Genomic DNA, 23,897 nt, shown 5'->3' with positions numbered 1-23,897 from the left:
CCCCATCCACAGAGCACATGCGGTCGCCCAATGGATTGATGAGCATGACACCGATGTTATCCATATGTCATGGCCTTCTCAGTCAACAGATCTGAACCCAATCAAGCATTTATTGGATATTTTGGAACAATGCCTGCCTGAAACAGCATTTTCCACCTCTATCAAACAGGTGTGCGTGGATTGACTTTCTTGTGGAAGAATGGTGCCACATCCCTCTTGCAGAATTCCAGACGCTGGTGGACTCTATGCCACGGCGCGTACAGGCCATACTGGCCCAACACCATATTAAATTACTTTAGATTGGCGTTTCCATTTTTGTTGTCCACTACCTGTATGTGGCTGTAGATCGGGTTTATATAGTCATGGGAAAGGATGAAACATCAAAATGGCTGGATGAAGAAAATAGAGTCAAAGATCAAAGGGACTGGAGTAAAGATCAAGAGTCATAGGTCCAACGGAATCGCACCATTGCAGAAAAGGTTTTCCAGTGACAGGAGAAAAGAGAAGCACCAGTTCAATAATGAATAATTAATAAATAATGAAGAGTACTTTTCATTCATCTCATATCGGGATACAGTTCGAGTTCTACACGAGATCACCACACAATTGACGAAATGCGCGATTGTGATACCAAGGTACTTACAGTGTGAGAAAGGCAGAACTTAAAAGGTGGTCCCTCAAAGAGCACGGAGGTGAAGTCATCGCCAGCAGTTGCCATTCGGTATGGACGGTTTTGTTTGAAGTCCACAGAGTTAATGACTTTACTATGGCCATTGATCTGACCCACTGAAGAACCAGAATCCCAAAGGAACACCGAACCAAAGCTGTGGAAGAAAGTTGACAGAAATAAAAAAAATCAAAAAAAAAAATCACCACAACCTCTCCAAAATGAGACTTGGGATACGTTGGACTGTAAACATCTAGTGTCAATAGTAAATGTACACACTTTCAAATTTTTCACCTTTTCTCACCTTATAGCCTGGAATTAAATTGCATTAAATCAGATTTCCCCCCCCCCCCCACCTTTATTTATATCATAACCTACAACTTCCAAATGAAAAACAAATTCTACAAATTTCAGAAAATTAATTAAGAATACAAAACTAGAATATCTTTGTTGGATAAGTGTCCACCCCCCTTATTATAGCAATTGTAAATTAGCTCAGGTGTTTCCAATCACCTTCAAAATCACACACCAAGATAATTGTCCTCCATCTTTGTTAAATTGTAATGATTCTGATTATTTCAGAATAAAATCAGCTGTTCCTGGAAGTTTCCTCTGCTGGGTGGTACATTTCGCAGCAGACTCAACCATGAGAACCAAGGAGCTTCCAAAAGATCTCCGGGATAACGTTGTGGAAAGGTACAGATCAGGAGATGGGTATAATAATATTTCAAAGGCCTTGCGTATCCCTTGGAGCACAATCAAGACGATCATTAAGAAGTGGAAAGCGTATGGTACCACAAAGACCCAGCCTAGATCAAGCTGTCCCTACAAACTGGATGACCAAGCAAGGAGAAGACTGATCAGAGAGTCCACCAAAAGGTCAATGGTAACTTTGAAAGAGCTACATGCCTTTATGTCACAGACTGGCCACTGTGTGCATGTGACAACATCCCAAGCAATCCACAAGTCTGGCCTGTACAGTAGGGAGGCAAGAAAGAAGCCATTACTCAAAAATGCCTACCTTGAGTCCTGTTTTGAGGTATGCAAAAAAAAAAAATCACTCAAGAGATTCTGAAACCATGTGGCAAAACCAGGATGGAACTTTGTGGCCGAAATGCAAAAGGTTACGTTTGGCACAAACCTAATACAGCACATCACCCAAAGAACACCATCCCGACTGTGAAGCATGGTGATGGCAGCATCATGTTACGGGGATGTTTCTCATCAGCAGGGACTGGGGCACTTGCAAAGATGGAAAAGAAAATGGATGGAGCAAAATATAGAAAAAAAATCCGAGAGGAAAACCTGCTGCCTTCTCCAAGAAGGCTGAAATTGGGATGGAAGTTCACCTTTCAGCATGACAATGACCCGAAGCACACAGCCAAAGCTACACTGGAGTGGCTCAGGAACAAAAAGATAAATGTCCTTGAGTGGCCCCGTCAGAGCCCCAACCTCAATCCAATTGAAAATCTGTGGCATGACTTGAAGATTGTTGTCTATTAACGTTCCCTACGCAACTTCACTGAGCTTGAACAGTTTTGTTCAGAAGAATGGGCAAATATTACCCAACCAAGGTGTGTAAAGTTGGTGGAGACCTATCCCAACAGACTCACAGCTGTCAAATTACTTACTGTCAAAGGTGCTTCCATCAAGTTTTAACTCAGTGGGGGTTGACACTTATCAAACCAAGATATTCTAGTTTTGTATTTTTAATTAATTTTCTGAAATTTGTCGAATTTGTTTTTCATTTGGAAGTTGTGGGTTACGACGTGTAAGTAAAGGTGCGGGGAAAAAAAAATCTGATTTAATTCCAGACTACAAGGCAACAAAAGATGAAAATTTTGAAAGGTGGTGAAGACTCTCTATAGGAAATGTCCATCAGGCTCGTTATTACCCAAGACAGAGACGGAGATACATTTTTGGTTCACAGAGTGCCCTCTCTCAGCATGATCATTCTGAGTATATAGACATTACATAGATCTGCCATGAGGAGTCACCTGCTGCGGCCTTCTCCCACCACAGCCAACCGCTTGCTGTCTTCTGTCCAAGCGATGTCCTTTATCCTCCCGGAAAACACCTGGTAATTGTACTTCAAAATGTGATCCTTCTGTGTCGTGTCCCAGATTCGGACTTTACCGGAGGAATCTGAATCAAGTAAACAAGCAAACGGTGCTTCTCAGGTCAAACTCCACATTAGTAATGCAAGATGTATGACGATTGGTAATGGTGTGACGCTGTGAGGTGCACACCGGAAGGGGCAGGAGGGAGCGAAACACACGTCGTACAAGATCATTTAAAACTGATCTTATCAACAAAATCTTCACACAAAAGTAACTCTGACACCTCATCAATACAATAATATTTCACTTATTTCATCCATTACGCCTATCGTACATCATTAAATGCAAAAGTAGAGAGTTTATAGAACATGAGACCCTGCTCAGTATCATTACCTCCACCACTGAAGGTGAAGGAGGTGATATTTTCACCCCTTTCTGTCTGTCTGTTTGTTTGTTTGTTTGTGTACAGGATATCTCAAAAAGTTGTGGACGGATCCCAATGAAATCTGGTGGACAGGATCGGTGTGTGACAAGGACGAACTGATTAGATTTTGGTGAAGATCCAGATCCGGATCCGACTACGAGAACTTTTTTAGTGATTCTTCCCCATTGAGAGATCAGGCCAAAAACCATATACAACACGATATCTCAAAAATGCATTGGGCCCGACATGTTCTAGTGGCTCAGGCATTGTGTGGCGGAGGTATGCGCTCTACTGAGTGACCTAGTTTTGTATGCAGCATGTGTCTGCAAGTTGCATCGTTGTTGGAGCGCGGCTGTGCCGCTGATGCAGTGCCCCTGTTACCAGTAAGCTGGTACTCATTTTTCTAACCTCAGAAAGATGACAGGCTGAGTCAACCCACCTGGTATTAATTCAATGGCCGAGCAAGATTTGAACTCAGGACCCGAGGATCCCAAGCCGGCCACCCTAACTATTAAGCCAACAACAGGCATACACCTCATCACACACACTCGATCATTAATTTATTTAATCTATTACAGCTCTCACACCTCATCACATGCACAATTGGTTTACTTATTTCTTCCATCAGAAACACCCTGTCCCAAGAGGGGGCTAGTAAACCACTTGTTGTGTGTGACGTGTACAGGTGAATTTTTTTTTTTTAAATCACACCCCTGACCCCTCGCTGGGAGGGGGGGGGGGTACAATTTAGAGTACAAGACAAAGTGAGATAAACTGCTGTAGTTAGCAAAACTGTCAGTCAGAACAACAATGGCGTTAATTTCTCCCCGACACTTCCACAACCACACCGTCGCTGCATTGTCACTGACGGCCATGACTTCCAGGGTCATCCTTGTATTCATTTGCAATTGGTCACTGGCTTTGACATAACAAATTCTTATTACAGACCCGAGGCATCATAAAGCTACATATATCGAACAAAGAGTTTCAAATGTAGCACCTCGCCGCCATTCGAGTACTTGCATTGCATCGGATGTGGCGATAAACGTGAATCGTTGCTCCCAGCTTGCCGGCTTAATGGCACAAGGCGACATTTGCATTTTTGCCTCCTCCATCCGTTCCCCAGTTCGAATCCCGTGTGGGCACGGGCACCTTACTCGTGGATATTAATGAGCTGTTTTGTGCAAATTATTTTAATTACTTAGTGGGATGACCTTTCAGATAAACGAGGAATGTAAATAGTTTCAAAACAGGTTTGTTATCATGTTGAGGTTAAAACAAGTGACAGAATCATCATAGCACATGAGATTTTGCTGCAGGTCACAACTCCTTCATAAATGTGAACTCCGGACACGCACATTTAATAATAAAATTAAAGCACCGAACACCGTCTCAACACACTTGATCTGATCACTCGACATCAGCGTTGTAATTCCGTGTCGTCGCGCTCAGGATCCCTCCATCACCGCAGCACATCGGTGAAGACCTCTCCGCTCCGGACTTGCAGAGTGGCCTGTTCGATAGCTCTGTTGGAGATTTCTCGATTCCGGGTTCGCCACACGACTCACCCGAAAGCCCGATCAGGGCGAGCGGAGCACCGTATCGCTCCGGCCTTACCTCCCCTTTGCCTTGCCAGCACACAAATTATTCGAGAGACGAAGTCCTGCCTCTACCTACCTGTAGCCCCACCACACTATTCCCCAAATCACTCTTATCCCAACAAGCAATCTTGGTGAGGACCTCATGTAACTGTTAATTTAGTTGTCCATTTGTGTATTTAACTTGGTCTTTATCGATTTGTTTCATATGTAGTTAAGTGAGGTTAAAAGCACGTTCGGGTGATGTAAAATGTGCCCTGGGAATGCAATCCCCCCCTTCCCGCCGATGATAAAACACGACACCGATGGGAATATCTCGTTTGCTTCACGTCGCACTTCCTTTCTCGGAGCACATCCACGGTGTTGTGGAAACTTGCTGCAGTGAGTTTTAAATTAACAATTATACAATTTATTTCAGAAAATATCACACTTCGCAATTTTTCTTCATTTATGCAATTCAACGTCTTAAACCATAGATCAGTCGATTCAGAGTACAAGTCGAGGCCCAGACTTCCAGGGGAAAAAAAAGTATCGACGTCTACGCTGAAAAAACAAAAATACGACAATGGGATTATCCTAACTTCCACTGCTATTTTGTGAAACCCTTTAGATCCTGAAACATAATATTACACTCGCTTTTGTTCTTTTCAAACTTAATCGACACCCCCTGATCATGTGATCCTCAATCACCCCAAAAATATAACCTACTCGTCTCTCCTCAACATCTCAATACTCTATCCCAGTATAATCTTCCGTTGATTCGAAACAGGCAGAGTATTCTTAATCTTTCCTGCGACGTCGTGAAACCATCCAACCAATGCTTATTGGTGCGGCGGTCCCCTTACCTTCCCACAACAAGGCAACCACAATGCACCACAATACATGAGGCCTTGATCAAAGTTCTCAAAATAACCCAGAATGCTCTGACATGCAAATCTCTTTATTCATTCTGAAGTTAAATTCACCTCCTAACCAGGACCTCGCGGTGATACAATTCATCAAAAGAATAACAGACATGATGAACCACACTAAACCCAGATTCCAGTGTTTATCATCCAGACACACGTGGATGGCCTGAAAGTCGCTTTACCTCTCGCCAGTCAAGCATTCGTTCTTAAACTCTTAATAAACAGGTTTTGTTGTACAGTCCTTACAATAATTAATCAGTCATTGTATCCGCATGCGGTCCTTCATTCTCCCTAAACTGAACGAGAACGCTCACCTCCGGAGGCGATGTAGAATCCGCTCGGAGAATACTTGGCCACAATGGCCGGATGGGCATGCTGGGAGTAGATGTCTGCAATTGCAGGATTCTAGACAGAACACAAACATCAAAACAAAAACATTCAAAATATCAGCTTTGTCTATTCGTCACCGTAGTGTCAATTGTTTGAAATTTGAAATTGAGAATTAATATTTGTCCACAAAAATGAAAAATTACACCGTCAAAAGAAAGCTCACAATCTGAGAATAAATTATTGTGCAAGAAACGACTTTCAAAATGATGCAATCCATCCCAGAATGCTCGGCGCGCATACACAGAAACCCATATAAACGAGATTCATAGGGTCGGCTGAACGTACATCATGCATGCCAGATAAGGAATGCAACATAAAATGGCTCAGGTCAGGCCAGGTATGGGAGCATACGCCGGAGCAGCGCGTCGCTGCGTCCACTTTCCGCCGGTACTCCAGGGGCCTCCGTCTGGCCATCCCAATCTCCTTAAAATGCTGATCAACCTGCTGCAACCACGAGGCACGTTGTCGGCCCATTGGCCTCCTCCACTCACGAGACTCCCTCGCAGAGAGAATCTAGTGAGCAGGATCAGCGTCAGGAAAACGAGCCACGTGTTCATACAGCTGCAGATGACACTCACGGACCATGCAGGTAACAAATCTCATTTGAGTCTCTCTTAGCAACCGCTATTTGGACACAACGTCCGACCAGCAAGTGCCAAGGATGCTCAGAAGAGACCTGGTACCAAAGGAATTAAATCTCCATCTCAGGTCCCTGGTCAGAGTCCAAGTTTCACATCCATAGAGCAAGACTGGAAGGACCAAGGACCTGAAGACTCGGATTTTCATCCTCCCACACAGGTACCGACAACACCACACCCCATGATCCAGTGAATCCATGACTCCCCAGGCCCGACCCAGATGTCTGTTGACTTCTGGCTCACAGCCAGCAGAGATATGAATATCACTGCCAAGGTAAGTGAATCTCTCTGTGACCTCAACAAAAACAGATACAGACAGGACAGCAGCATCCAAGATGTCATTGAAAGCCTGGATCTTAGTTTTGACCCAGGAAACCCATAATCCCAGCGGCTCCGACTCCTCATTCAGCACCTCAAGGGCCCCCAAAAGGATATCTCGAGTCTCCACAAAGATGACTGCATCATCTGCGAAATCAAGGTCAGAGATCTTGACATTCCCAAACGATGCACCGCAGCTTGATCTCTCTGACATCCTTGCCAGAATCCAGTCCATACCAAGCACTGAAAAGTGTGGGGGCCAGTACACACCGCTGACACACTCTAGTAACAACTGTAAATAAGTCAGAGATGGTATCACCACATCTCACAGCACTCTCAGTACCAGAGTATAGATCAGACATCAGATTTATCAGTTTTGGTGGCACCCCATGAAAACCAAGAATCCTCCAGAGGGTATCCCGATTCACTGAATCAAACATTTTGCAGAGATCAACATCGGCTGCAAGCAGCCCCTGCCGAAACTCTCGTCTGCACTTGGTGAGGACACGGTCAATCGTTGACCTCTTTGGTGTAAAGCCTGACTGCTCTGGACACTGGTGGTCAAGCAGATGGTGGCGAACCACATCAAGAGTTGTCTGAGCAAAGACCTTGCCCGGCACCGAGAGCAGCGTCACCCCTCGGTAGTTATTGCAGTCTTGGCGATCACCTTTCCCTTTCCAGAGAGGGACAACAAGGCCCCTCTTCCAGTCAGTTGTGATGATGCCTGTGCTCCAGGCAGAGCACAGAACTGTATGGTTTTACAGTTTTCTTATGTTTTACGGAGTGAAGGGTTTTACGGTGGCCAGAGTGCAAATCCTGCCACCAACCTCCTAATAAGAAGTTACCCAACTGCAGGAGGATGTCCAGACACAGTTGGGCACTACATATGGATGGCCGTTGGCTCACAAGGAGCTCCTCCGTCCTTTGACAGGTTTTGTTTTTAGTCATGCTGGGTATCCATAAAATGGTTCACAAGGTTCGAAAAGATATCAAAAATACATGGGAAAGTACCTGAGAGAAAGGTGTGTGCCTCTGCACAAAGAATATTTGGATAACTTTCTGATTAGCTCATTGAAAAGTTTGATATCTTGCAGCCAAAACAGTGAAACTCCTGACGATGTTTGCCCGTGCAAGGACTGGACGGGTTGTGGATGGCACTTTCTACCCACCTCCCCAAACAAACCCACCTGCCAGTGAGTAGACTTTAAACCGTAAGGGATTACCTTGTGTCAACATGGCAGGCTTGCTGATTTATTTAGTGGAGGTCTGCATTTGAAAAGCCAATGCAGTCATTACCAACATTCAGGAAGACTTCGCTGAGGGAGATACCGTATCTTTCTTCGGTGCTTAACACCCATGGGAATGTCATACCTGGGGCTTTTGAATGCACAGGATAAGTTTTTAAAAAAACTGATAATTCCTGTTAATCATGTTTGGGAGGAGTTGTGGGGGGGGGGGAAGGAATGTGTTGTGCGAGTTGTATGGGCTGTGAGGGCTATTATAAATCTTTTTTTAAATTAATATATTTTTTATTTTATATTTAATATGTATTTATTTAAAATTTTAAATGAATATTTATTTTTCGTTTGGTTTCAGGGCCACAAAAGAAATTATCCGAGGTATTTTCATCTCTCGGTAAAAGTTTTTGCTACTGTGTGTGCATGACTGTGTGCGCGTGTGCGTGCGCGTGTGAATATATCCACGGCCGATGAAAGGCTAATATTAATAGGAAGTGATAGGAAATCAACACCTCTCATCCACAACTATTTATCGTATGTGCTATATTTCCACGAGTCCAATTTGTATTTAGGAATGGAACAACAAAAACAAGACAAGTGAAGTTAAATTTTTGTTATCCTGATAATAGCAATAATGACTCCTCACATTGACCGGTATGTCGGCTCTTATCCTTCGACATGTTTAATTACACATACCAAAGAGAACTTCATGGTATTCATGATACTGTACGTCATTTCATTTGACATTTTATCTTGTTGTAGTATCTATGGTCATATTAGAGACGTGCCCATGTAATCATCACCGTACATATCTACCTGTTCATTACTAAAAGGGCCATGTGTTAAGTTAATTTAACCAAGTTCGTTCAGCCAGAAATGTCAGTGAAGTGAACTGTAAATTGATGATTCTGATTCTCCTTCATTTCGATGTCTCCTTCGATGATTCTGTGTGCATCAAATGGTAGTTAACAGTAGTTACAGTACGAGTATGAAATCGAGGAATCACCTCCGGACAGGTACATCGATTCCGTTTGATTTTTCCAAACTCAACATCGTGTCGGTGTTGCCAAAGCAGTTTATTGGCGAGGATTATACCAGGTGGTTTGCCATTGCCTTCTCAGCATCGTTTGTCCATTCTCTATCGTTTTAAATGCTGAGCGTCAAGCAAGGAAGCAGAACGCACCATTTTTAAAGTTTTCTCCGAGGAAATATTTTTGGGTATTTTCTCTTTAAAGATTTTTTTTTTTTTTTTTTTTAAATCTTTCCTTCGAGGATGTTTCCAACCACTTTTGGTACTCTGTGCAGTTTTACTAAATCACCCCTTTTCACACCACCATAGCAGAAATTGCAACCGTACAAGACTACTACTACTACTACTACTACTACTACTACTACTACTACTCAGCGGACGCATCCGAGATAGAGTTCAGAATGCCGCGCCATGAGTCTTTGTCCATCATCAGTGTCTGCATGTCCGCTATGTCATGCTGGATATCCCTTGCTATGCAGTCGATGTATTTTAGTAGCCTTCTTCCTCTGGTTGGGCAAGGCAATCTCAAGCAGATCACGTCAGATATAATTTGGTCTTTGGCGCGGAAACCGTGACCAGCAAAACGTGTTCTGCGATGAGCTACAATGGTCGAAATGGGTGGTATGTCTCCGTAGATCTCTGCTTTTGTTTTGTGTTCCCGCCAGCTGACGTTCTGAACTCTCATAAGAAGCCGAGTATATGTGCCATCAAGCCTCTCCTGCAGGGCCTTCTTCATGGTCGATGTCTCTGATCCATATAAGAGTATGTTCTCTATGCAAGCTCTCAATTACAAGCTGTACGCAAACCCGTACAAGACAATACTCTCAATTACTGAAGCATTTCCCAATTTCACATGAAATTCTCAATTGACAAAATTTTCTCAATTTCACACGAAGCTCTCGTAGGTCTGTAAACATTCGGTATTGCATCGATAGGTTCTATAGCAGCCCTATCCCCCTCCTTACCCGATTACCGAATCATGACAAAATTCTCTTTTCTGAAAATCATTAGTCAGGGTCTTACTTAAAGTCGGGGGGGGGGGGGAAGAAAAAATGACATTTTTTTTTGCGAATCACATACAAAGTGTCGAAGAAACCCCTGGAGTGTCGATTTTCGATTTCGCCAGTAACGTCACACAATGAACTCCACATTGATCCGAACGGCGGCTTTACATTGAAACAATGCATGCCGAGCTCGGATTCCGACACCGATTCCACAGTCATTAGTAACACTGAAGGGTCTCAGTTTTTCAAACTGATCAGTGATATTTTGAATAAACTACTGGAGACAAAATTAGTGATGGAAACACTTTTGGAGGAATTGTGGATCCGAATCGTTTTGAGCCTTATGCGAGCGATTTACAGGTGAAGATAGAGGTGTTAGAAAGATCAGATCAAAACACCAGTCGCATGTTAATTCGGTAAGTTTCGCTTTTCGTTCGATTGATTATTTATAAGAGATTTTGTATCAATTGATAAATCAGTTTACATATTACTGGAGCAGAAATACCCATCATCGCTTGGCAGCACAGGCACCGTGGACAAAATGAGTGACGAATGCTTTGTCCCACCATCGCAGGCTGACCAGGTGTCTTCACGTTACAGGATCATCCCGTTTCATACTTTCCCGGAATGGTATTTGTGTCCAAGATGTCAATGTCCCACCAAGTGGAGGGGAGAGAGGTGGTGCATGGGGGATCGTGGGGATGATGGTTGATGGGGGATTGTCACCTACTTTATAATTTGGAAATCATAAAAAAAAAAGACATCACATCTGTTTTGTAGGGTATCAAGGGGTAAATTAGCATTGAGGTGGTCTGAACGTTTAGGGTCCCCTTTAAGGATTGTTTAATGGGTTTGCAAAAACTCTCGGACTATATGCCCGGTCACACCTTGACGTTTTAGCCAACGTATGCCGATTTTTGAATTTTTTTTCTAAAACGCTGGCACACGTTGAATACGGTATGGGTAAGTTTTGATAACATTGAGAGCACGCTGGCATACGTCGTAGTACGTTGCCATACGTCGTTGTACGTTGGCTTTAAACATTGTACTTTTCGGTTGTCCTAAAATTTTTTCATGCTTGAAATTTCATGACGTATGCCGGCGTATGACTCACACGTTCCGCTACGCTGGCCACAAGTTGTAGGCACGATCTGCGATCGTTGACAGACGTCAACACATGCTACTTGTAAGTTAATCATAAGTTGAGACACGCCGAGGTAGTGTTTAGAGTACCCGAAACTTATTTCCTACCTATGATTAACGTGTTGTTGGCACGTTACGCGATCGTTGCCACACGTCGACAGACGTTACTTTTAAGTTACTCATAGGCTGAAAGACGTCGGTATAATGGATCGTCCTTGCGTCAGCGTCCACGGCCACGGCTAGGACACTTATTTGCAGCATTCTTCAAACTTTTCTTCGGCATGACGAGGATGTTCACACTTCGATGTCTAGCTTGGCTATGATTCCAATTGTCCATCGGCAGCGTCTATTTAAAATAGTCGAGTTTGAGCGTTTTAACACGTTCAGAAGAAACGTTTCAAATTTCCAAACCCCAGCGCAAAAAAAAAAAAAAAAAAAAAAAAAAAAAAAAGGCGAGTGACAGCAATTTAAATCGTTCATTGTAAACAATGAAACTAGCTGAGTGGTACCGTTTAAAAGTCGTTGAGTGTAAAAAAAATCCAATTGTTGAGCGCAAGCGTCTACTTTCAATAGTGGAGATGCAGCCATTTAAATCGTTGAGTGGCAGCCTATGAACCTACCCGTGGACACGCGGACGCAAGGACGATCCATCATAACCCACACCCTCCCCCTCACACCCACCTACTACTGCCAACATGAACAAACTACTACTAATACTAATACTAATACTGATACTGATACTGATACTGTTACTGCTGACATGGACATCGACTCAAAAAGGACTCGAAAACACTGTTGGGTTCCCCTTTTATGAACACCATTTTTATATACCAATTCCCAAAACCGCTGGGAACACGTCTTTATATGGCAGTTGTAACCTAGAAACACGTTCATTTATTTTTTTTGTCGACCGGAAGACGTCATTGGAATACGTCTACATACGTCGATGTGTGTTGGGACTACGTAAAGAATTGGTTCAAAGCACGTCAAACATAAGTTAGAAATAAGTTTCGCGTAAAAAAAGACATTACCGCGACGTGTTTCGACTTATGAGTAGCTTATAAGTAGCCTTTGTGGACGTGTGTAAAACTTATCCTCATTGCATGCGGAACGTGTGTCATACGCCGAGTACGTCGTAAAATTTTGAACATGTTCAAAATTTCTTGACGTACTCTACTTACTACGACTTATGATAGTGTATTTAGCGTTCTACTCGCGCATACCAAACTTACTCATACCGTATTCGACGTGCCCCAACGTTTTAGACACACTTTTTGTTACGTCGGCATACGCTGGCAAGATTGCCAAGGTGTGACCGCGATTTTGACCCTTCCATTTCTACGGCAGTTATGATTCGAATCGTTGTGCGTCAGCCTTTTAATAGGCTACGCCACGACATCGTCGGCGATGCGTGCAATGCGCTATGCCTGAGTTAGACTATCGTTGGGCATCGGTTGTGTAGGCCGACAACAGGTTCAGCATTCGTTGGTATAAGTTATCTATAACACAACGAAACGTTCTGTGTCCATTACCAATGCGTTATACATAAGACCAAGTCGCTATGAATACGTCCGAATCTTTAAAAAAAAACATCAAAAGTTCAACGTAAGCCAGCGTTTTACATAAATTTTAACACGTTGCCATCGCTGGCTAAAACGTCAAGGTGTGACCGGGCCTTAACTAACTGTCGCTGAATTATGAATTCGGATAAATATCCACTTATCGTGTCATTCCGCTGTAAATCAATTTTTATTATCTCTGAGTTATGATTACACAATTTCAGTTGCTTATTATGATTTAATTAATGGTACATTTATGCCTTTTCATTCGTAATTTGACCATTTTGTTGAAGTTTTCCTTAAAAAAAAAAAATTGTCGGTATTGTCTATTGTTCATCATCCTGCATGCTCTGCCCAAAGGCAATTGGGCTCATAGTCTTATCCATGTGTCTGTCCTGTGTTAGTCTTTCCATGAACCTTCTTCACTTTCAAGTCATCCAGCATTGATATTCTCTCGCTTCCTCTTCTTTTCCCTTCAAATGTTCCCTCCCTCTTCGGAGGTGCCCTGCACAGTTTCTCTGCCTTTTCATAATCAACTTCAACACATTTCTTTGTCATTCACCCTTCTCAACACTTCCATCATTTGTTACTTTTTCTTTCCAGTTTATCTTTTTCATTCCCCTCCAAACCCACATTTCAAAGATATTTAACAAGGTGCTTTACTCTTTCAGTAAAGTCTAAATCAACCTCTTTGCAAGTTGCTTCCCAAGTTGTTTATTCAGCTTTCTGGTTAACAACCATCTCTTGTAGTTAATGCAGCCTTTCTTATTTGCTGTCCTCATTCATACTTCTTTGATACACCTTCCATCTGCATATATTATGCTTCCTAAATACTGCACGCTATAGTTTTTTTTTTCTTTTTTTGTATACATCGTCGAGGTTCGTGAAAGAGCTGATACTAGTACACTGAATAGATCAGGACAAAAAAAGGACAAAAGGGTCAGTAGAGAGCAGGGGGAAAACACCAACGACAGAGGCGAAGGCCAAGACAGAGGGAGGCAGACAAACAATGTGTGTGGGGAAGAAATGGGGAGGGGGGGGACCATGGACCAAAATGACAAGATGGATCGAGGATACTCCCAGGCAGAAAAATTGGGAATTTGAAAGGAGGAGGGCTTGGGGTGGGGTGGGGGTTAACAAGGGTATAAAATCAGATAAGCCAATTGGGGCAATGGATGAGCAAGATACAGTGGCGGGGAAGTTGGTTTTCATCAAATCCAGAAGGGACAATTTGCCATTGGGAGAAATCCAGGTGGGAAAGTTCACAAATCGAGTCAGACCCATGGAGTCACAGAAGTGACATGGCTGGTGAGAGAGGTAGCAACACCCAGCCAATTAGCATGGTGGCAATTGAAGTCACTACATACGAGGAAGAGAGAGTTGGGATGAATAGTTAAAAGTTGGTCCATGTTGTGTGAGTGTGAGTGTGAGTGTGAGTGTGAGTGTGAGTGTGAGTGTGAGTGTGAGTGTGAGTGTGAGTGTGAGTGTGAGTGTGAGTGTGAGTGTGAGTGTGAGTGTGAGTGTGAGTGTGAGAGAGAGAGAGAGAGGGAAAGAGAGAGAGAGAGAGAGAGAGAGAGAGAGAGAGAGAGAGAGAGAGAGAGAGAGAGAGAGAGAGAGAGAGAGAGACACATCACTGTTGGGAGGAGGGTACAACATACAGACAAACATGAGGTGAGAAACGAGGGGAAGTCACAACCAGATATACTCCTGGGGTTTGGGAGGTGTAAGAGCAGTACATTAAGAGTGAGAAATTGAGTTTTTTTATGTAAAGCGTGACTCTGCCGTCATGAAGGGGTTCAAGTTGATCAAACTGGAGGAGACAATAGCCAGGGAGAGACACGAAGGAGTCAGGGACGTCCTGTTGGAGGAAGGATTCAGTTAAGCAGATTATGTCCGGTTTATCAGCAGAGGCCTGGATTGAGAGATCTGTCAGATTGGAACAGAGGCCTCAGATGTTTGTGGTCCACACAGATAGGGACAGGGGGAGAGGAGCTATAATAAACCCTAAATTATTTGTATTAAACATAGAATTTTTTGTTTTACAAACCCTAAATGATTATTTCTGAAACCGGGCGTAGTGGCGTGCGCCTGTAATCCGGCTACTCGGAGGCTTGGGTTGGAGGATCGCTTGAGGACGGGAGCCCTGCACTGGGCCGCGCTATGAGAGGGTGTAGGGCAGCCCGGAATCATAGTGAAACCCAATCCTTATCCCTGTGTCGTAAGAGGCGACCAGGGTTGCGTCAGGAAGGGCATCCGGCGTAAAACCTGTGCCAAGTCAGTATGCGGATCATAACGGATGATCCGCTGTGGCGACCCCTAATGGGAGCAGCCGAAAGACGAACAAATGATTATTTCTGAACCCGAAATGAGTTCTCAACCCTAAATGATTTTTATCAAGTGTAGATGATTTTTTAAAACCCTAAATTATTTTTATTAACCGTAGATGATTTATATAATCCCCAAATGATTTTTATTAAACGTAGATGATTTTTATAAGCCCTAAATGAGTTTTAACAACCCTAAATTATGACATAATTCAAGGCAAGAAATGAAAAGTTCTCAAAAGCAAGTCAAAATTAGATTTGTTAAAGCAAGCACAAGTTCTAAAACAGAAACATTGTATTAAAAAATGTTTTTATGGCAAATTAAAATTATGGCAATCTTGGCCTTATTTTCTGGTTAACAATTATTGACACTTACTATTTTGCACACAATCTGGCAGTTCAGGAAAATTTGGCTAAATTCACAAGATGGAGAGAGGGTGTGAAGAGTTCATGTCGATACGTAAACAGTGTACAACTGGGTCGAGAAGTTACAGATCATGATTGTCAATATATACAGTACAGTATATGGTAAGATAGTGCAACTGTGGTTTTATAAAATAAAATAAAAATTGCGTTCTGGTATTTAAGAAGTGAGTGTTATTTATTTAAAGCCTTAGACATGTCGTAGATTTTTTTTTTTTGGTGGGGGCCTAAAGCACTTTCCTCCACCCGCTAAGGAATGGGGTTGGGAGATCATTTATTATTACCTTTCAGGTAACTACAAAGGCTTATGTACAACAGAGAGATTAAAAAATAATAATTAAAAAAAAACCCCACTTCCCCCCTTACAAAAAAAAAACATCCAACTTTTTTTTTTGCTTAAAGCACTAACAAATGAACTGCTGAAAGTTTGACAAAGATCGTTCAGCCATCGCTGAGAAAAATGGCGACACACACACACACACACACACCTCTTACAGCATAGATGTGAAGTGTATAAAGTACCTGGACATTACGGATAATGACGCTCCGCTCGTTGGTATAGAGAAAGTTGTTCCCTTTGGGGTCTCCTCCTAAAACTTTAACCACACCACGCTCCATTTTGGGCAGGCAGCAGAAAACACTCCCTGCACAAAACGCACACAGACACATTCACTCGGCTCGTTCACAACATGGTGATGAACATTACATATACATTTGGATAATAACTGAAATCTAATCATCAGACGTTCCTTGTGTAACGTTTTCAACACTACCCTGATTTTCCACAAGTCATAACATATTCAAACCTCAGCTGGATATAATGAATGAATGAATAGTTATCAAAAGTTAAATTAGTCAATGATCGTTTTTTAAAATAGATAAACATTTTTTCTATAGTTGAGACTCATAGACTACCGAGAACACTGAATGAAACAGAACAAAAGGAAGAGTAGAGAGAGGGTTGGGGGGGGGGGGATGAGTGGAAATACCAACAACAAAGTTGATGGATAAAAGAGAGGGGGACTTGGACAAATAAGGGATGTTTGGAGGAAAGAGGGTTGGGGCTGGACAAGATGGATGGAGAAGCAAAGCAAAAAAAAAAAAAAATGGAAATTTGGAAGGAGGGCCAAAAGATCATAGTTTTGGATGGGGGATGATCTGAGATGGTGGTGAACAGCTATCTTGAACGTCTGGAGGGAAGAATGAGATTGAAGAGAATGTGAAAGTTGGTTCCACAGGAGGGGGGGGGGGGATTCAATTTAAAAGAAAAAGAAAGAAAGAAAGGAACAGTTAGGATAAAAAGCAAGGCCAAAAACACAGGACACTACCTAAGTTGCTTGTGTGGTGTGAAACTTTCAACGAATCCACAAATTATACAAACACATCTCCGCATTGCACATGAGGTGTGGGACTGGGGAGGGCCACGGTGACAAGCCACAGCCTCGGGACCAGGGAGGGCACTGTTAAAATCGACTTGTACTTTCATATGAGCTTTTCCCAGGGATAGTTTCATATGAGCTCCCAATATTAGACCAGGGAAGGTCACTTGGCTAGTTTCATATGAGCTCCCAATACTAGACCAGGGAAGGTCACTTGGACAGTTTCATATGAGCTCCCAATACTAGACCAGGGAGGGTCACTTGGACAGTTTAATATGAGCTCCCAATACTAGACCAGGGAAGGTCACTTGGACAGTTTAATATGAGCTCCCAATACTAGACCAGGGAAGGTCACTTGGACAGTTCAAGATGAGCTCGCAATACTAGACCAGGGAAGGTCACTTGAACAGTTTAATATGAGCTCCCAATACTAGACCAGGGAAGGTCACTTGAACAGTTTAATATGAGCTCCCAATACTAGACCAGGGAAGGTCACTTGAACAGTTTAATATGAGCTCCCAATACTAGACCAGGGAAGGTCACTTGGACAGTTTAATATCAGCTCCCAACACTAGACCAGGGAAGGTCACTTGGATAGTTTCATATGAGCTCCCAATACTAGACCAGGGAGGGTCACTTGGACAGTTCAAGATGAGCTCCCAATACTAGACCAGGGAAGGTCACTTGAACAGTTTAATATGAGCTCCCAATACTAGACCAGGGAAGGTCACTTGAACAGTTTAATATGAGCTCCCAATACTAGACCAGGGAAGGTCACTTGAACAGTTTAATATGAGCTCCCAATACTAGACCAGGGAAGGTCACTTGGACAGTTTAATATCAGCTCCCAACACTAGACCAGGGAAGGTCACTTGGATAGTTTCATATGAGCTCCCAATACTACACCAGGGAGGGTCACTTGGACAGTTTCATATGAGCTCCCAATACTAGACCAGGGAGGGTCACTTGGACAGTTTCATATGAGCTCCCAATACTAGACCAGGAAAGGTCACTTGGACAGTTTCAGATGAGCTCACACTACTAGACCAGGGAAGGTCACTTGGACAGTTTAATATGAGCTCCCAATACTAGACCAGGGAAGGTCACTTGGACAGTTTCATATGAGCTCCCAATACCAGACCAGGGAGGGTCACTTGGGCAGTTCAAGATGAGCTCGCAATACCAGACCAGGGAAGGTCACTTGAACAGTTTAATATGAGCTCCCAATACTAGACCAGGAAAGGTCACTTGCACAGTTTAATATCAGCTCCCAACACTAGACCAGGGAAGGTCACTTGGATAGTTTCATATGAGCTCCCAATACTACACCAGGGAGGGTCACTTGGACACAGTTTCATATGAGCTCCCAATACTAGACCAGGGAAGGTCACTTGGACAGTTTCATATGAGCTCCCAATACTAGACCAGGAAAGGTCACTTGGACAGTTTAATACGAGCTCCCAATACTAGACCAGGGAGGGTCACTTGGACAGTTTAATATGAGCTCCCAATACTAGACCAGGGAAGGTCACTTGAACAGTTTAATATGAGCTCCCAATACAAGACCAGGGAAGGTCACTTGGACAGTTTAATATCAGCTCCCAACACTAGACCAGGGAAGGTCACTTGGATAGTTTCATATGAGCTCCCAATACTACACCAGGGAGGGTCACTTGGACAGTTTCATATGAGCTCCCAATACTAGACCAGGGAGGGTCACTTGGACAGTTTCATGTGAGCTCCCAATACTAGACCAGGAAAGGTCACTTGGACAGTTTCAGATGAGCTCACACTACTAGACCAGGGAAGGTCACTTGGACAGTTTAATATGAGCTCCCAATACTAGACCAGGGAAGGTCACTTGGACAGTTTCATATGAGCTCCCAATACCAGACCAGGGAGGGTCACTTGGGCAGTTCAAGATGAGCTCGCAATACTAGACCAGGGAAGGTCACTTGAACAGTTTAATATCAGCTCCCAACACTAGACCAGGGAAGGTCACTTGGATAGTTTCATATGAGCTCCCAATACTACACCAGGGAGGGTCACTTGGACAGTTTCATACGAGCTCCCAATACTAGACCAGGGAAGGTCACTTGGACAGTTTCATATGAGCTCCCAATACTAGACCAGGAAAGGTCACTTGGACAGTTTAATACGAGCTCCCAATACTAGACCAGGGAGGGTCACTTGGACAGTTTAATATGAGCTCCCAATACTAGACCAGGGAGGGTCACTAGAACAGTTTAATATGAGCTCCCAATACTAGACCAGGGAGGGTCACTTGAACAGTTTAATATGAGCTCCCAGTACTAGACCAGGGAAGGTCACTTGGACAGTTTAATATGAGCTCCCAATACTAGACCAGGGAGGGTCACTTGGACAGTTTCATATGAGCTCCCAATACTAGACCAGGGAGGGTCACTTGGACAGTTTCATATCAGCTCCCAATACTAGACCAGGAAAGGTCACTTGGACAGTTTAATACGAGCTCCCAATACTAGACCAGGGAAGGTCACTTGGACAGTTTCATATGAGCTCCCACTACTAGACCAGGGAAGGTCACTTGGATAGTTTCATATGAGCTCCCAATACTACACCAGGGAGGGTCACTTGGACAGTTTCATATGAGCTCCCAATACTAGACCAGGGAGGGTCACTTGGACAGTTTCATGTGAGCTCCCAATACTAGACCAGGAAAGGTCACTTGGACAGTTTCAGATGAGCTCACACTACTAGACCAGGGAAGGTCACTTGGACAGTTTAATATGAGCTCCCAATACTAGACCAGGGAAGGTCACTTGGACAGTTTCATATGAGCTCCCAATACCAGACCAGGGAGGGTCACTTGGGCAGTTCAAGATGAGCTCGCAATACTAGACCAGGGAAGGTCACTTGAACAGTTTAATATCAGCTCCCAACACTAGACCAGGGAAGGTCACTTGGATAGTTTCATATGAGCTCCCAATACTACACCAGGGAGGGTCACTTGGACAGTTTCATATGAGCTCCCAATACTAGACCAGGGAAGGTCACTTGGACAGTTTCATATGAGCTCCCAATACTAGACCAGGAAAGGTCACTTGGACAGTTTAATACAAGCTCCCAATACTAGACCAGGGAGGGTCACTTGGACAGTTTAATATGAGCTCCCAATACTAGACCAGGGAGGGTCACTAGAACAGTTTAATATGAGCTCCCAATACTAGACCAGGGAGGGTCACTTGAACAGTTTAATATGAGCTCCCAGTACTAGACCAGGGAAGGTCACTTGGACAGTTTAATATGAGCTCCCAATACTAGACCAGGGAGGGTCACTTGGACAGTTTCATATGAGCTCCCAATACTAGACCAGGAAAGGTCACTTGGACAGTTTAATACGAGCTTCCAATACTAGACCAGGGAAGGTCACTTGGACAGTTTCATATGAGCTCCCACTACTAGACCAGGGAAGGTCACTTGGACAGTTTCATATGAGCTCCCAATACTAGACCAGGGAAGGTCACTTGAACAGTTTAATATGAGCTCCCAGTACTAGACCAGGGAAGGTCACTTGGACAGTTTAATATGAGCTCCCAATACTAGACCAGGGAGGGTCACTTGGACAGTTTCATATCAGCTCCCAATACTAGACCAGGAAAGGTCACTTGGACAGTTTAATACGAGCTTCCAATACTAGACCAGGGAAGGTCACTTGGACAGTTTCATATGAGCTCCCACTACTAGACCAGGGAAGGTCACTTGGACAGTTTCATATGAGCTCCCAATACTAGACCAGGGAAGGTCACTTGAACAGTTTAATATGAGCTCCCAGTACTAGACCAGGGAAGGTCACTTGGACAGTTTAATATGAGCTCCCAATACTAGACCAGGGAGGGTCACTTGGACAGTTTCATATCAGCTCCCAATACTAGACCAGGAAAGGTCACTTGGACAGTTTAATACGAGCTTCCAATACTAGACCAGGGAAGGTCACTTGGACAGTTTCATATGAGCTCCCACTACTAGACCAGGGAAGGTCACTTGGACAGTTTCATATGAGCTCCCAATACTAGACCAGGGAAGGTCACTTGAACAGTTTAATATGAGCTCCCAGTACTAGACCAGGGAAGGTCACTTGGACAGTTTAATATGAGCTCCCAATACTAGACCAGGGAGGGTCACTAGAACAGTTTAATATGAGCTCCCAATACTAGACCAGGGAGGGTCACTTGAACAGTTTAATATGAGCTCCCAGTACTAGACCAGGGAAGGTCACTTGGACAGTTTAATATGAGCTCCCAATACTAGACCAGGGAGGGTCACTTGGACAGTTTAATATGAGCTCCCAATACTAGACCAGGGAGGGTCACTAGAACAGTTTAATATGAGCTCCCAATACTAGACCAGGGAGGGTCACTTGAACAGTTTAATATGAGCTCCCAGTACTAGACCAGGGAAGGTCACTTGGACAGTTTAATATGAGCTCCCAATACTAGACCAGGGAGGGTCACTTGGACAGTTTCATATCAGCTCCCAATACTAGACCAGGAAAGGTCACTTGGACAGTTTAATACGAGCTCCCAATACTAGACCAGGGAAGGTCACTTGGACAGTTTCATACGAGCTCCCACTACTAGACCAGGGAAGGTCACTTGGACAGTTTCATATGAGATCCCAATACTAGACCAGGGAAGGTCACTTGGACAGTTTAATATCAGCTCCCAACACTAGACCAGGGAAGGTCACTTGGATAGTTTCATATGAGCTCCCAATACTACACCAGGGAGGGTCACTTGGACAGTTTCATATGAGCTCCCAATACTAGACCAGGGAGGGTCACTTGGACAGTTTCATGTGAGCTCCCAATACTAGACCAGGAAAGGTCACTTGGACAGTTTCAGATGAGCTCACACTACTAGACCAGGGAAGGTCACTTGGACAGTTTAATATGAGCTCCCAATACTAGACCAGGGAAGGTCACTTGGACAGTTTCATATGAGCTCCCAATACCAGACCAGGGAGGGTCACTTGGGCAGTTCAAGATGAGCTCCCAATACTAGACCAGGGAAGGTCACTTGAACAGTTTAATATCAGCTCCCAACACTAGACCAGGGAAGGTCACTTGGATAGTTTCATATGAGCTCCCAATACTACACCAGGGAGGGTCACTTGGACAGTTTCATATGAGCTCCCAATACTAGACCAGGGAAGGTCACTTGGACAGTTTCATATGAGCTCCCAATACTAGACCAGGGAAGGTCACTTGAACAGTTTAATATGAGCTCCCAGTACTAGACCAGGGAAGGTCACTTGGACAGTTTAATATGAGCTCCCAATACTAGACCAGGGAGGGTCACTAGAACAGTTTAATATGAGCTCCCAATACTAGACCAGGGAGGGTCACTTGAACAGTTTAATATGAGCTCCCAGTACTAGACCAGGGAAGGTCACTTGGACAGTTTAATATGAGCTCCCAATACTAGACCAGGGAGGGTCACTTGGACAGTTTCATATGAGCTCCCAATACTAGACCAGGGAGGGTCACTTGGACAGTTTCAAATCAGCTCCCAATACTAGACCAGGAAAGGTCACTTGGACAGTTTAATACGAGCTCCCAATACTAGACCAGAGAATGTCACTTGGACAGTTTCATATGAGCTCCCACTACTAGACCAGGGAAGGTCACTTGGACAGTTTCATATGAGCTCCCAATACTAGACCAGGGAAGGTCACTTGAACAGTTTAATATGAGCTCCCAGTACTAGACCAGGGAAGGTCACTTGGACAGTTTAATATGAGCTCCCAATACTAGACCAGGGAGGATCACTCACTGTGGACCACGTTAAACAAAATGTACCATTCACAGGTTCACATTCCAACGACACACCTACCGCGCCACACCCTGTGCCTGACAGTTCCTCATTCCCAGCCCTCACTAAACGTGAACCCGTACAAGTGGTGGCCCGAGACCGCCACCACCTCGGGTCACCACATACTCAACGTGGACCGCGACATGTACATACATGGTCTCGGGTACACGGCGAAAAAGGTAAATAAAGCCGGCCGTCTTCCCACTTGATCGGACACGCGTGTACTGTGGGCCCAGAGTACCCCCAGGTCTTACGTAATTCGAAATCCATTTGGACTCAGGGGAGAATCGCCAAGACCAAAGTCGAAAGCACCGGCGGACACCGAGCACCAGTTGTCGACCACTGGCTACCTCAGTCGCTCCCTCAGCGACAACTTCTCCTTGATATCGCTGCCCCGCGGTCTCCCGAGCAGCCAGATCACCGTCGTCGCGTCACCAGTCGTCGCCCTCAGGGCGGTTCGTACGTTTAAAAGGCACTTGTACTCACATGACCAAATTAGGCGATGATCGGAACCCCGCGTGACGTCATTAGCCTACGAGGGTCACGTGTGCTTGTAACGTTTTTGATTTCCTAAAGATGTAGAATGTATATGATTGTGATGATGATAATAAATGATAAATGATGCTTATGCCGATGTTAATGATTCTACTATTAAACGGAGATAATGATGATGATGATGATGATGATGATGATGATGATGATGATGATGATGATGATGATGATGATGATGATAAGAAATGGTGGTGATGATGATGATAATAAATGGTGCTGATGATGATGAGATCATTGGAATCTCCCACATTGAAGCTGAGTGTGGGGGTCTATCACTACGTCATCACAGACAGGTCGGGGTGGTCTCTGTCTTCCACCCAGAGCCTCCGCTCGGTATGTGGGTGTCCCAAAGTGTGATATGTGGCCAACAATGACCGAGGTCAAATGTCA

The 23,897-nt window shown here is 44.0% G+C and overlaps 1 protein-coding gene and 1 pseudogene across 2 annotated transcripts in view; one reads left to right on the top strand and one right to left on the bottom strand.

The window, feature by feature from the left end:
* Window positions 1-23,897, bottom strand: part of LOC147016236 (WD repeat-containing protein 1-like) — a 73,698-nt gene that overhangs the window by 43,293 nt on the left and 6,508 nt on the right. Inside the window, exons 1-5 of one of the 2 annotated variants that reach the window (XM_085849083.1) lie at window positions 23,210-23,415; window positions 16,247-16,368; window positions 5,972-6,062; window positions 2,665-2,812; window positions 644-824 (exon numbers count right to left, since the gene is read on the bottom strand). In XM_085849083.1, the coding sequence (XP_085705209.1) occupies window positions 644-824; window positions 2,665-2,812; window positions 5,972-6,062; window positions 16,247-16,368; window positions 23,210-23,225 (558 nt within the window). In that variant the 5' untranslated portion in view covers window positions 23,226-23,415. Of the gene's footprint in view, window positions 1-643; window positions 825-2,664; window positions 2,813-5,971; window positions 6,063-16,246; window positions 16,369-23,209; window positions 23,416-23,897 lie in introns of those variants that run through there. The other variant, XM_085849082.1, reaches the window with a different exon arrangement.
* Window positions 15,045-15,185, top strand: LOC147016237 (signal recognition particle RNA; annotated as a pseudogene).

Source organism: Eptatretus burgeri, chromosome 12, assembly GCF_056783735.1.
Source record: "Eptatretus burgeri isolate ZD-2024b chromosome 12, Ebu_testis_v1, whole genome shotgun sequence".
Lineage (NCBI taxonomy): Eukaryota > Metazoa > Chordata > Myxini > Myxiniformes > Myxinidae > Eptatretus > Eptatretus burgeri.
This window is presented reverse-complemented; position numbering and strand designations above follow the sequence as displayed.